The sequence below is a fragment of the Triticum aestivum genome, chromosome 2A (genome assembly GCF_018294505.1).
Source record: "Triticum aestivum cultivar Chinese Spring chromosome 2A, IWGSC CS RefSeq v2.1, whole genome shotgun sequence".
NCBI lineage: Eukaryota > Viridiplantae > Streptophyta > Magnoliopsida > Poales > Poaceae > Triticum > Triticum aestivum.
The window spans coordinates 24,021,276-24,034,823 of NC_057797.1; the positions used below are offsets into that span (position 1 = coordinate 24,021,276).

Consider the following 13,548-nt stretch of genomic DNA (forward strand, 5'->3'; position numbering starts at 1 on the left):
CTGAGAAGTACCCAAAAGAAGAAAAACGTGAAATCAAGTACTTATTGTTTCTCTAAACATTAGGAGCTACTAGCACCAGATTTTATTTATTTTCACATAAACTAGCCCCTTCATACATGACGACACATCCACAAAGATCACAACCTCCGGGAAGACTAGACCAACATCATAGAGTTGTACACCTCCACACTGTTGCTTGTCTGGCTCTTCTTTTCTAAAGTCTAGAGAACCATCATGGCGAGTGAGAAGCTTGCAAAATGAATGCTGAATGATCCATTTGGAACTCACAGTCAAAACATGTGTCATTCCTATATTTTACAAATTGCCCATAAACTTTATTGATAGATTTTGTTACAATTTATATCAACGCAAATTATATGCTTCTGTATGTCTAGCCGCACATACATTCAAATGTAAAAAGGACTTCTGCCCATCTCCGAGACATTTGTAAACTAGGCATGATTATCAACTTATCCAAATTCACCAATAAAATGTACTCTAGAGAACGATGTTCCAATTCAGCTCAGGGTTGTCAAGCACCTTTATTAGAGCCGGCATGTCCACGTCTCCTTGGTCGAAGTTTTGAAATTCTGGTAGTGATCGTGCCATTTTCCCATTTTGAATTAGGTCCATACCAGGGTCATTCTTTGCACCATTTCTCGTGTTTTCGTCGCTGCAAGTGTGATGACCGTAGTACAAAACATTGTACATTGCAGTTTCCTCTTCACAATTAAGAGTTTTGTACTGATCCTGTTGCTGAATTGTCTTGGTTGCTGAGCAATTCCGTTCTGTGTAGGCACATCTGTAGTAGCTCTGCTTAATTACACATTTGTTATGAGTTATAATGAGATTTTTTCCTTAATAACTTATATACAACTCACACTTCATTATCGATAGTCACGAGTCCGAAATGGCCAGAAAAAATGCACCCAATGATGACCAGGTCATCAAGAGGGGGTCATGCAACACGAAGAGTGTGGTATGGGCATGATGGCCATACTCCACTGACCTGGCCCGAGCTTAGTCTTACCCTTCATCCTCCTCCTCACCATACTCTTTCCATGGAACAAAATAAATTTGATCAAGGAACAAAAAAGAGGGACATGGGAGGATATGGGACATATGCGGCGAGGATGCCGCGAGAGAGGGGAGGGGAGAGAACTGTTGATGCAGGGGAGGAAAGATGCAGGGGCAAGAGACCTCGAGTGAGTGGAGAGACCGGGGGATGAGACTACGGTTATGGTTAACGTATGGTATGGTTCTATACACATGTGGCGATTTATGAGAACCATCTTGAATAAGGGGACTAGAATGTATGTTCTTGTGTATTAGTAATGTGAGGATATGGCTGTGAGGATATGGTAGTACCTACTCCCTCTGTCTAGGTGTGTAAGTCATCATACGAAAATCAAATAATCCCAAAACACTTAGGCACGGTACATTAACTCCCTCCTCGTTTCTTGTTTTGTGACATAAGAGATGTGGGCCGTGCATGCTTTCAATGACTTGAGACTACCAAACATGACATGCAGTGGTTAGTTCATTGCATGCAATGCTATTAATTAGCAAAAAGACATTAAGTTTTCTCGTTTTTCTCTCCGCCTTGGTCGCGGTGCATAACGTAAGATGACTTACACACCTAGGCGGAGGGAGTAGCATGTTCCCTCCCATTAATGTTCTTCTGCCCATATTTTCTCCAATGATGGGCATCATAATGTGGAACAACCGTTACAAGTGATCTTGATCGCTTGTCGTTGCTTCTCCTGCATGATGCATACATACATATATAAGTGGCAATTAATTGGTGAGATACTTGAAATGCAAATATATACTATCACGGGAAAGGTAACAACTACGTACTACCAAGGATGATCAAATTTGAACTAAGACAATAATACATTAATCAAGATTTTTATTGGAAAAATTCTAACCTTCTCTTCTGAGCAACGTTGCTGATCACAGGCTTCTCGTCATGTTCCCCGCCAGCGTTTGGCGAAATTACGTCAACGTCGGCGAGGTCGAAGGGCGCCGTCGCCGATCCATGACCGCCCGCGGTACTCATCCCTTGGAGCCTGGACATGACCCCGGCGATGCAATCGATCACGTCGTCAAAGAGGCCAATTGCAAGGTCGGCCGAGTTAGTGGCGGCGCCAGGTTCTAGAGGGTGGGTATTCATTTTGGAGAAGGGTATTCATTTTGCCCAAATCATCACTGTTTTACAAAAAAAATTGCTTGTTTTATATAAAATTTCAATGGTTTGTCAAAATCTTGGGTATTCAACCGAATACCCAAGAAGACCCCTGGCGCCGCCCCTGCGGCCGACCTGCCGTCAGCGCCGCGAAGCGCGGGCAGGATGAGCGCACGGAGCTGCGCCAGAAGGGTCCTGCTGCCGCCTGAGCAACACGTCCATCTCGGAGCCGCCATTGACGACCATCGTGTTGCTGCTCTTCATATTGTTAACCAAGAATGCATATGCGTGCCCTCCTTATGTAGTACGGGTCATGCACGAACGCACATGCTAGTTAAATATGTACTACCATGGTATGTACGTGCCAATGGCGATGGGCGTAGGACTGCTGGTCGGTCGTTTAAAAGAAAGAGCAGTACGAGAAAGGCAAGAGCACGAGGAGAGGTACGACATGTTTGACTCGCCGGTCGTCCGGTGTTGTTGCTCCCCCAGTGGATCCAAAAGAAAAGATCAAAAGAGTCAGACACCAACTCCAATTAATCTGCATGCAATCATTAATGCATGCATGCAGATTGAAACTGTTAATTGGATGTTTGAAAGTGCATGCATGCACTGACCGGGAGATCAGTGACATATACGCGGAATGAACACGCACTCAAAAGTATGTATATGCAATTATTCGTTCATGCATGCACGCACGAAGCAAAGTATGTAATCCACCAACCAGGTGTTTTAGTACCATATGTGAATACCTAACGTACGGTCATATTCAAATTGCACGCGTGTTGAGCAGGGACTGACGTTCATGTTGAGCGGGAGATCGACGTGAAAACTGAAAAGTAAGCAATCCAAACTATTTGAAATTAGCTCAGAACTAGATCGTATATAGGCCGAATACCATGAACCTTGACTAGACCAAAGAAATGGAGTACAATATACCAGTTGTGGAAACCACATGGTCTCGGGAGGGTTTACTTAATTAATCTGGGGGCTTTAAGCCGGCGGCGGCCTAGCGATTTCATTTTCCACGTGCAGTACCCTAGCTATAGCTCGCATTTGTTTTTGCAAGTGGGTACTATATATAGCTGCCACAGCATTGTTGTATACTGCCGCCCGGTAGCAAAGCTTCCTCTTAGGCTGCCCCTAGTAGCTACTAGTAGGTACTATCATAACTTAATAGTATATCATTACTACGCCTATAATGCATATACTATCTCTCTATAATGCATATACTAGTAACATATATGACCTTATTTATTGTCATGCATGATGCATGGTAGGATATCGTTTATTACGATACAATATTATGATATGACACTCAACTCTCTCTTTCTTTTTTTAATTTTATGTCACCTCATCAAAATTGCCTAGTACCTAGTATGATACCCTCATTACGACCAGCCTTATGCATAGTGAATAGTAGAGTAAGATGGCCTTATAAATGAGCTTTTCGAGGTGATCGGTAGGAGGAAAGCAATGATTAAACGTAATATTACTTGTCAAGAGTAAGATGGCCTTATAAATGAGCTTTTGGAGGTGATCGGTAGGAGCCAAGTAATGATTAAACATAATATTACTTGTCAATTACATACTACATACATCTCCCGGTCGCCGCCTCCAAATAGGGAAACAAAAGGTGCTAGGGTTTTCTCCTAAGGGCCGCTGATTCCCCTCGCATCTACCAGCAACGTGTGGGGAACATCGGGTTGGGTTGTCTCTATAGTCTTGGTTGCCCTAGCTTTAGTTGGAGTAAGTCTAAGGGTGCGGCTATGATGGTCACACGATGACACTATCGGCGACAAGAAATAAGTCGTGCATGTCAGGCGCATGAGTGGCCGGTTGGCGGGCCGGGTCATCGAGTGACGGCGGAGTACCAACATAAGCTCTGGCACCACCACTACTTCGAGCATTGTAACTAAACAATACTCGACAACGACAACACCAACAATCTCAGCCTCGCGGAGGCCGACGCCGACGAGACGCCGGATGGAGAACTCGTCAACATCTCATTGGATGACGCCGAGGCATAGAGCACCCTGATCGAACATATGTGTGACGGTGAAAGGGTGCGCAACAAAAGGAGTGTTATGCGATTAGCGTACCAAAAAATGCAAGTGCAATATATTAAGAGGAAAAAAGGGAATCACGAAAAAAAATCGCACAAGGTCTATAATAATTAGAGTCAAAGTCTTAAATTTAAGTTTAAGATTAATGTACATACCTAGTTTTTTTTACTATATCCTATGTAAATACAAAGAGAAATCAAATTAGATTTTTTTGTGAAGACAAATACACATTTAATTCTAACAAAAGAAATTGCCTGATGTTAGTACTAAATCTGTACCAAGCTAAACTATGAATAGTCAAACGAATTAATATGGTAGTCTGAGTTAGATTCATAAGTTGATCTCCTTGCGCTACAGTATACCTATTACATTTTTTTGGACTGTACAAGGCATATTACATTACGCAAGGTAATGTACGGAAATTGAGGTCCAAGAAAATACAAGAAAAAGAAATAAAAGCCTGCAACAGAAGGAAGATAGCCTTCCTGAAATATTTAGAATCTACTCATTCGTATCTGATTGTCGAAGGTGGCGGCCCGGGGGGGGGGGGGGGGGGGGGGGGGATGACTAACAACCCCTGATTTTCCTTCTTTAGACGTTAGGGGCAACTAGCCCCTGATTTTTTTAACATTAACTAGCCCCTGATTTCGTACTGAAATGAAACTGAAAAAACACACCTGGGTTTCGAGAAAATTTTGTTTAAGCACTAGTAGAAAACCGGCCTTTTGTCCCAGTTCATAAGGGCCTGTAGTCCCGGTTCCTGAACCGGGACTAAAGGGTCGTTACTAATACCCTCACCCTTTAGTCCCGGTTCAAACCAGAACCGGGACAGATGGGCCTCCACGTGGCCGCAGCCGGCAGCCCAGGCAGGGGGGCCTTTGGTCCCGGTTGATGACACAAACCGGGACCAAAAGGCTTCCACGCGTCAGCAGGAGGTTTTTCTCTTTTTTTTAAAAAAAGTGGCTGTTTTAGGGGTTTAGGGGGTTATTTTTAGGTTGTTATTAGGTAGCTAATAGAGAGAACTAGCAAATCTTTTATGTAGTCCTTGCAAGGACTACATATGTTCATTTCACCTTCAGATCGATATATATATAATAACTCATGCATGCTCGCATATACATCATCATATATAATAACAAGTCCTACTAGCTAATTAATCAAAGCATCATCATACAACTTCTACTCGTTATTAATAATAAGTCATACGATCATCATCCTCATAGTCATCGAACCCAACTCTACATAATTGTTCTTAGCACATGAACATCAGTATCAAGAGGATCGGACCTAATTAAACACACTTAAGGTAAAATAGCATAAAACAATATAGACCCTGAATTTCCATTATGAAGAATGGAGATCATCCTGTCTCCAATTCTTGCGCCTCGCTTCCTTTTGCTTCCAAGAAGCTCCTTACGACTGTCCATACATTTTTTCCATCCTTTGATTGTCATGTCTCCACTTCTTTTAGAAATCCGGTATGGACAGTTGAGATTCGTAGGATGACCTGGATATATGTTCAAAACATGAACGCTGCCGCCATTCTGATACATCAAATGAGGCACACAACCCTCTGGGATAAGCTGTTGAAAAACACAGTAATAACTTCGTAGTTAGCAATGATGTACTAGTTTTAGAAGTATGGAAAAAGATGCACGGATGTCGTAATAGTAGAAAAACTTACCAGGGTATCTCCATGGTAGTTACCATAGTTCAACACGTGCACTAGTGGCACGTATTGACCATAATGTTCAGGAGTTCGATTGTAGATATTGTAATTCTCAATATCTTACAAAATCCAACCAGATGAGTTTTCTCCTTGTAAGTTAACTCAGAGCCATCGGTGTAGTAAGTTCTATCTACCATATTCTGCACATTCTTTGATACTTCAAAATAAGCTGTCAATGGAAATAAATTGTCAACTATTTTGAAATGAAGAATATAAGTTCTATTAATAATTAACTATGTTTGAGAAACTCACATAGCGGTAGAACTGGAGGAGTATCAACAAGGACCCAAATGTCCATATTGTCTTGCTCGATTTCAGGATCACCAAGATCCATGGTGACAAGCATACCCTCATCAAAACCATACAATTTGCAAAATGCTTCCCAATTTTTGCAACCAAAATGGGTTACACTCTCAGCATTATACAACTTTACTTTAAAATCCACATCATGATGGGTCCTTAGGTGAATTTTCCTCGTTTCAAAATTTTCATGGTCTTCAAAACCCATCCTCTCCAAGACATAGCGTCTTGCATGGCATGGGATCAACTATACTCGAATTGTAAAAGATGAAAATTACACGTTGAAATAGTTGAAGTCATGCTTAGTTATATAAGAAAAACTTGTCGTCGTTGCGTACCGTTTCAATGTCGAAAGTCTCCTCCAGCTTAATACTGAAGCGCCGACCATCGTCCAGGTGAGGCCTGTCGCACTCACCTCGATTCGTGGCACCAGTCGCACTCCCCCGGGAGACTTTCATCGTCCGATGATGACATTTCCTATACGTTCATAATTCAAAGACTAAATTAGATCATTATTATTCAACTAATCATATGCATATGCCTTGCATATGCTCTCCAATTTGAGCATTCAATAAGTAGTATTCAAATTAGGATGCCTTCAATTATAAGAAAAACTACATCATCTCCATGTGTCCGTACATCGAATATTATCACTAATACACGTCGAATACTATATATCATACATATCGCTAGTACAACTAGAACTGTAGCGCCCGACGGGTATCGGCGCGGGCGGTGGACACCCAATGGGAAGGAACCATCACAGGATCATAGCTCCAGTGAGATCCCTGAAGAACCTGCCAGGTATTCTCGAACCTGCCCTCCAACGCAACCATGTACCGACGGACGTGCTGGTCCTCCTCGCTGACACGGTGACGTACCACCTCCGCGGTGTCCGGAAGCCTCGGCACCGTCACTGGCCCACGCGACCGCCACCAAACAAGGATCGGGTCAACGACGGGCTGGCTCCTCACCAAGCTACGCTCCCCCGGAAGGTAGCGCCTCCCAGTACCACCCCGGCGGAGCCCAGTCCCGGACATGGCCCATCTGGTCAAGCAGGTGTCGTCCGCCCCCGACTCGACGACGAGGATGCGGGATAGGCATCGTCCATGTCGATGCGGGAATAATTGCTTTAACTAAAAAAATAAACTAGTTCTATTAATTTTCTTGCTAAAAATAAACTACTTCTATAGTATAATAAACCAGTTTTATTAAATCAACTAGTTTAACTATAGTTCTAGTTAGTTCAACTATTAAATCAACTTGCTAAAAATGTAGGAACAAAAAAATAGTATGACTTACTAAAAATGAATAGTTAAATAAAGTAGTTTATTAAATCAACTAGCTAGTTCAACTATATATGAAGCACTTACTATAAATAAAATAAAATAGTATGACTTACTAAAAATAAACTAGTTCAACTATAGTTCTATTATTGTTCTAACTAATTATATTAAACACTTTCTCTTCTTATTTTTTCCTTTTTCCTCTATTCTAAATATGAACATATTCATAAATGACATATCTCATTCACAATTTTCCTATACATACACAATAAATTGACAAAGAAAATACTATGGACAAAAAAATCATTAATAAATCTAAACTATAACAGAAAAAATCATAAATAAATCTAACAAAATATGAACAAATTAATTACACAACATGAAAAAAAATCTAACAGAAAAATCTATGAACTACACATCTAAATTACTACACATCTAACAAAAAATCTATGAACTACAAAAAAATCTAACAAAATCTAACTAAATTAACTACTAGTAACATTAATTTAACTAAATTAACACAATATGTAAAATCTAACTAAATCTAACAAAATCTCACGGTGTCGGGGACGGCGACGGCGAGGTGCGGCGCGGGGCAGGGGCGGGGCGGGTCGGGGCAGCGTCGCGGGGCGGGAGGCGGCGACGGCGTCGATCGGGGCGGGAGGCGGCGACGACGTCGATCGGGGCGGCACGGGGCGACAACGGGGCGGCGCGGGGCGACGACGGCGACGACGGGGCGGCGTGGGGCGACGACGGCGACGACGAGGCGGATACGGCGGCCTGGCGGCGTCGTCGGGCGGGGCGAGAACGAACTGAATCGAAAATTTCACAAGTGCTACTTATATAGACAAAGAATTGGTCCCGGTTCGTGACAGGAACCGGGACTAATGGCCCCCTTTAGTCCCGGTTGGTGCCACGAACCGGGACCAAAGGCCACTTTTCGGCAGCCCAAAGGGCGGGAAGCGGAGGCCTTTGGTCCTGGTTCATGGCACCAACCGGGACCAATGTACACCTTTGGTCCCGGTTCGTCCCACCAACCGGGACCAATGGCCTTGTGCTGCCCGCGCCCAAAAGTTTAGTCCCACCTCGCTAGTTGAGAGGGCTCGGGAGTGGTTTATAAGCGCTGCTGCACCCACCCTCTCGAGCTCCTCTCAACTGCAGGCTTTCGGGCCTAATCTGTCACTGCAATGCCTGTGGGCCTATTGGGCCTGCTGCGGGCCTGAATCCTGGCCCATGGTTGGGTTTCTAGTCGTATTCAGGCCGTGGTGGCCTTGTAGGTGGCATTTTTTTGCTATTTTTTTCATTTCTACTTAAAACTAAATACTTAGAACTAAATACTTATAGTTAGTCATAACAAATATTATAGGCATTTTTCTTCTGTTTTTTGCTTTATTTTTTTATTCTTTTTTCTTTTAAGTCACAGAAATTATAAACTTTCTGTTAGTGATTCTAGTTTTTCAAATTAGAATAGTTATAATTTGAATTCTTTGTAAACTTGTGTGAATCTCATGTTTGTGATTAACTTTACTAGTGCCATTAGTTTTTCGTTTCTACTTAGAACTAAATACTTATAGTTTTTTAGTGATTTCTTTTTTCTTTTAAGTCACAAAAATTATAAACTTTCTGTTAGTGATTCTAGTTTTTCAAATTAGAATAGTTATAATTTGAATTCTTTGTAAACTTGTGTGAATCTCATGTTTGTGATTAACTTTACTAGTGCCATTAGTTTTTCGTTTCTACTTAGAACTAAATACTTATAGTTTTTAAGTGATTTCTTTTTTCTTTTAAGTCACAAAAATTATAAACTTTCTGTTAGTGATTCTAGTTTTTCAAATTAGAATAGTTATAATTTGAATTCTTTGTAAACTTGTGTGAAACTCATGTTTGTGATTAACTTTACTAGTGCCATTAGTTTTTCGTTTCTACTTAGAACTAAATACTTATTGTTTTGTAGTAATTTCTTTTTTCTTTTAAGTCACAAAAATTATAAACTTTCTGTTAGTGATTCTAGTTTTTCAAATTAGAATAGTTATAATTTGAATTCTTTGTAAACTTGTGTGAATCTCATGTTGATGGTGGCATGAGGTTGGGCTTGATTGAACCATCACCTTGTCCGAGGATGGGTGATCCAAGGCCACTGGGTGAGGACGAGAATGCTCATTTGAAGAAAGGGATCAAGTTTGATTGTTTGCAAGAGTTCAAGATATGGTTGAGTGACTATGCCATTCGGAACCATAGGCCGTTCGTTGTTGGTCATTCCAATAAAAAATTGCGCTACACAATCAAATGTGACAAAGAAGGTTGCCCATGGGAGTTGAAGAGTTGTGTGGCCAACCACAAGTGCATACCGCCGTAGAAACCGGACCGAAGTAAGGGACACTGCCAACTCACGTCCGAGTAGTTAGGCTATAAATCTTGGCATCAACAAATCATTAGTTTCAATGAAAAAGAACAAATCTACGAAGTCGATCAGCCGGGTGGCACAACAAGGGACGGCATGATGTACGGTGGAATAGTTTAAATTTGAATTTTTTAAATTTGTGTGAATCACTAGTTTACTAAATTTGTGTGATTCTAGTTATCAAATTGTAATCTTTCTGCACAGAGATACCAAAAATTACGAACATTCTGTCAGTGATTCTAGTTATCAAATAAATATAAGAAAATAAATATAGCAGAAAAGAAAAAACTACTCAGAAATAAATAGAAGAAAAAATAAAGCAGAAAAGAAAAAAAATATTTGCTAATTTTCAATCGTTCACAAAATGACCGTGAAATTGAAAATCACTACAAAATGAACTCTGAATATGTTGAATTTTGGCAAACTAGATGGAAAACTACTCAGAAATAAATATAACAGAAAAGAAAAAACTATACAAAAAACTACGAAGAAATAAATAGAAGAAACATAAAAGAAAAAAATATATAAAAAATTGGGGCGCTGCCCTGTGGGCCTGCTATGACACAGGCGTGCAATTACAGGCCCTAGGCCCAGCAGACTCACAGGGCAGCGCGCCGTAGTTAGGCCCAGAAGCCTGCTTATAGAGGAGTTCGAAAGGGCAGCCGCGGCTGGCTTTATAAACCAGTGCGACTGCCCTTCGCCCGGCGAGGTGGGACTAAATTTTGTGCGGGCAGCGCGAGGCCTTTGGTCCCGGTTCATTCCACCAACCGGGACTAACGGTGGTGGGCCAAGAGCCAGGACCATTGGTCCCGGTTCGTCCCACAAACCGGGACCAAAAGGTCCAGACGAACCGGGACCAATGACCCACGTGGCCCGGCCAGCCCCCTGGCTCAGGAACCGGGTCAAATGCCCCCATTGGTCCCGGTTCTTGATTGAACCGGGACTAATGGGCTAACCCACCCTGGACCATTGCCCCATTTTCTACTAGTGAAGAAAGATGAAAAAAAGGGAAAACCACCAGGAGAGGACACTGCCACATGGCCCAGTCTCGCACAATATGGCACATCCACACAGATCGCAACCTCCGGGAAGATTAGACCAACGTCATACAATTGTCCCCTCTGCACTGTTGTTTGTGTGGCACTTGTTTGTAAAGCCTAGAGCAACATCATGTCCAGCGAGAAGCATGGAAAATCAGCCGAAATAGCGGCTGAACGATCCACATGGAACTTACTGTCGAAACATGTGTCATTACTATATTTTTCTAATTGCCCATATACTTTATTGATAGATTCTGTTACAATTTATCAATTTATATCAGCAAATTATGTGCTTCTGCATGTCTAGCCACACATACATTTAAACGTAAAAGAGGACATGTGCTCATTTCCGAGACATTTGTAAACTAGGCATAATTATCAACTTATCCAGATTCAACAAAAAAAAAGTACTCTATCAAATGATGTCCCAGTTCAGCTCAGGATTGTCAAGCACCTCTATTAGAGCTGGCATGTCCACGTCTCCTGGGTCGAACTTTTGAAATTCTGTTACTGCTCCTGCCATTTTGCCATTTTGAATTAGGTCCATGCCAGGGTCATTCTTGGCGCCATTTCTAGTGCTGTCATCGCAGCAAGTGTGATGACCGTAGTACACAACAATATACTTTGCAGTTTCCTCTTCACAATTAATAGTTACGTTATGATCCTGTTGCTGAATTGTCTTGGTTGCTGGGCAATTCCGTTCTGTGTAGGCGCATCTGTAGTAGCTCCTGCTTAATTACAAGTTTGCTTAGTTATACATTCTAATGAGAAATTGATTGCTTAATAACCTGTAAATAGAACTACCACTATCAAAACAGCCGGAAAAAATGCATCCAAATGTTTTGGACCAGGTCATCAATAGGGGGTCATGCCACATAAGATAATGTTTGGTCATCAATAGGCGCACACACACACACACACACACACACACACATATATCCTTTTGGTGATTGCCTCATATGTATTTTTCATAACAGAGAACCATCTGGAGAAGTCTCACATGTGATGATTTCCGAGAACAATCTCGAATAAAAGGACTAGAATGCACTCCCTCCGTTCCTAAATATAAGCCCTTTTAGAGATTCCATTACAGACTATATGGAGCAAAATGAGTGCATTTACACTCTAAAATTCGCCTATAAATATCCGTGTGTAGTCCTGATTGGAAGCTCTAAAATTTCTTAAATTTAGAAACTGAGGGAGTAGGTTTTTGCAGTATTAATGTGAGGATATGCTTGAATGAATTTCTTAGTGGTAATATAGATACCTGGCATGTTCCCTCCCGTTGATGTTCTTCTGCCCATATTTTCTCCAATGATGGCCATCATAATGTGGAACAACTGTTACAAGTGATCTTGATCTCTTGTCGTTGTTTCTCCTGCACGATGCATACATACATAACAAGTGGCAATTAGTTGGTGAGATACGTGAAATGCAAATATATACTATCACGGAAAAGGTAACAACTACGTACTACCAACGATGATCAAATTTGAACTAAGTCAATAATACATTAATCAGGATTTTTATTGGAATAATTCTAACCTTCTCTTCTGACCAACGTTGCTGATCACATGCTTCTCGTCCTGTCCCTCCCCGGCGTTGGGTGAAACTACGTCAACGTCGGCGAGGACAAAGGGCGCCGTCGCCAATCCATGACCGCCTGCGGCACTGAGTCCCTGGAGCCTAGACATGACCCCGTCGATGCAGTCAATTATGTCGTCGAAGAGGCAGATGGCGAGGTCGGCCGACCTGCCGTCGGCGTCGCGAAACGTCGGCAGGATGAGCGCGCGGAGTTGCGTCAGAAGCTCTTGCTGCCTCCTGAGTAAGAGCAATGCGTCCATCTCGGAGCCGCCATTGACGACCATTGTGCTGCTGCTCTTCATCTTGTTATCCAAGAAAGTATATGGCCATATGGGAATCTGCGGGTGCCCTCATTATGTAGTACTAGGGGTCATGCATGCACGGATGCACTTGCTCGTTAAATATATAGCCTTTACGTACAGGGGCTCTGTACCACGGTATGTACGTGCCCATGGTCCGTCTAATCTAAAAGAAAGAGCATGCAGTGTGAGACGACTGAGTGAGCACCAGGAGAGGTACCAGACGTTTGACTGGCCGGGGTTGTTGCTTGCTCGACTGATGGAAGAGGAAAGAATAAAAGAGTCAAAAGATCACCTCCAATCTGCATGCATGCAATCATTCATGCATAGTGCATGCATCCATCAGGAGAGTAACAGCAACTGTGCCACTAATTAATTTGGATACTGAAAACTGCATACATATGCTGGCCATCGAATGACATATATGCTGACCGGGAGAGTGACGTATACGCGGCACGCAGGAAGCAGCAAAGATATACGCGGTTTGTCTACCGGCCGGCTGGGATACTGATCGATCGATGAGATCGTTTTTTACTGTATGAGGACGTCGATCGGGGTTATCAGACCTCCTGTATGTTTGGTCAAATTTTCTCGCCTATATGACTAGTAAAATATGAAATATACGCTACAAAAAGTGAGTAGGGCATTTGGGTGT

General features: G+C 42.2%; 1 protein-coding gene and 1 pseudogene across 1 annotated transcript; both read right to left on the reverse strand.

The window, feature by feature from the left end:
* Positions 1–498: 498 nt before the first annotated feature.
* Positions 499–2,434, reverse strand: LOC123191379 (probable WRKY transcription factor 54; annotated as a pseudogene).
* An 8,991-nt stretch (positions 2,435–11,425) lies between these two features.
* On the reverse strand, positions 11,426–12,896 carry LOC123184411 (WRKY transcription factor WRKY24-like). Its single transcript, XM_044596539.1, has 3 exons — positions 12,556–12,896; positions 12,278–12,388; positions 11,426–11,738 (listed from the first exon to the last, which is right to left on the reverse strand). The coding sequence occupies exons 1-3, from the start codon at positions 12,894–12,896 to the stop codon at positions 11,426–11,428; spliced, it is 765 nt and encodes a 254-aa protein (XP_044452474.1).
* Positions 12,897–13,548: the final 652 nt, after the last annotated feature.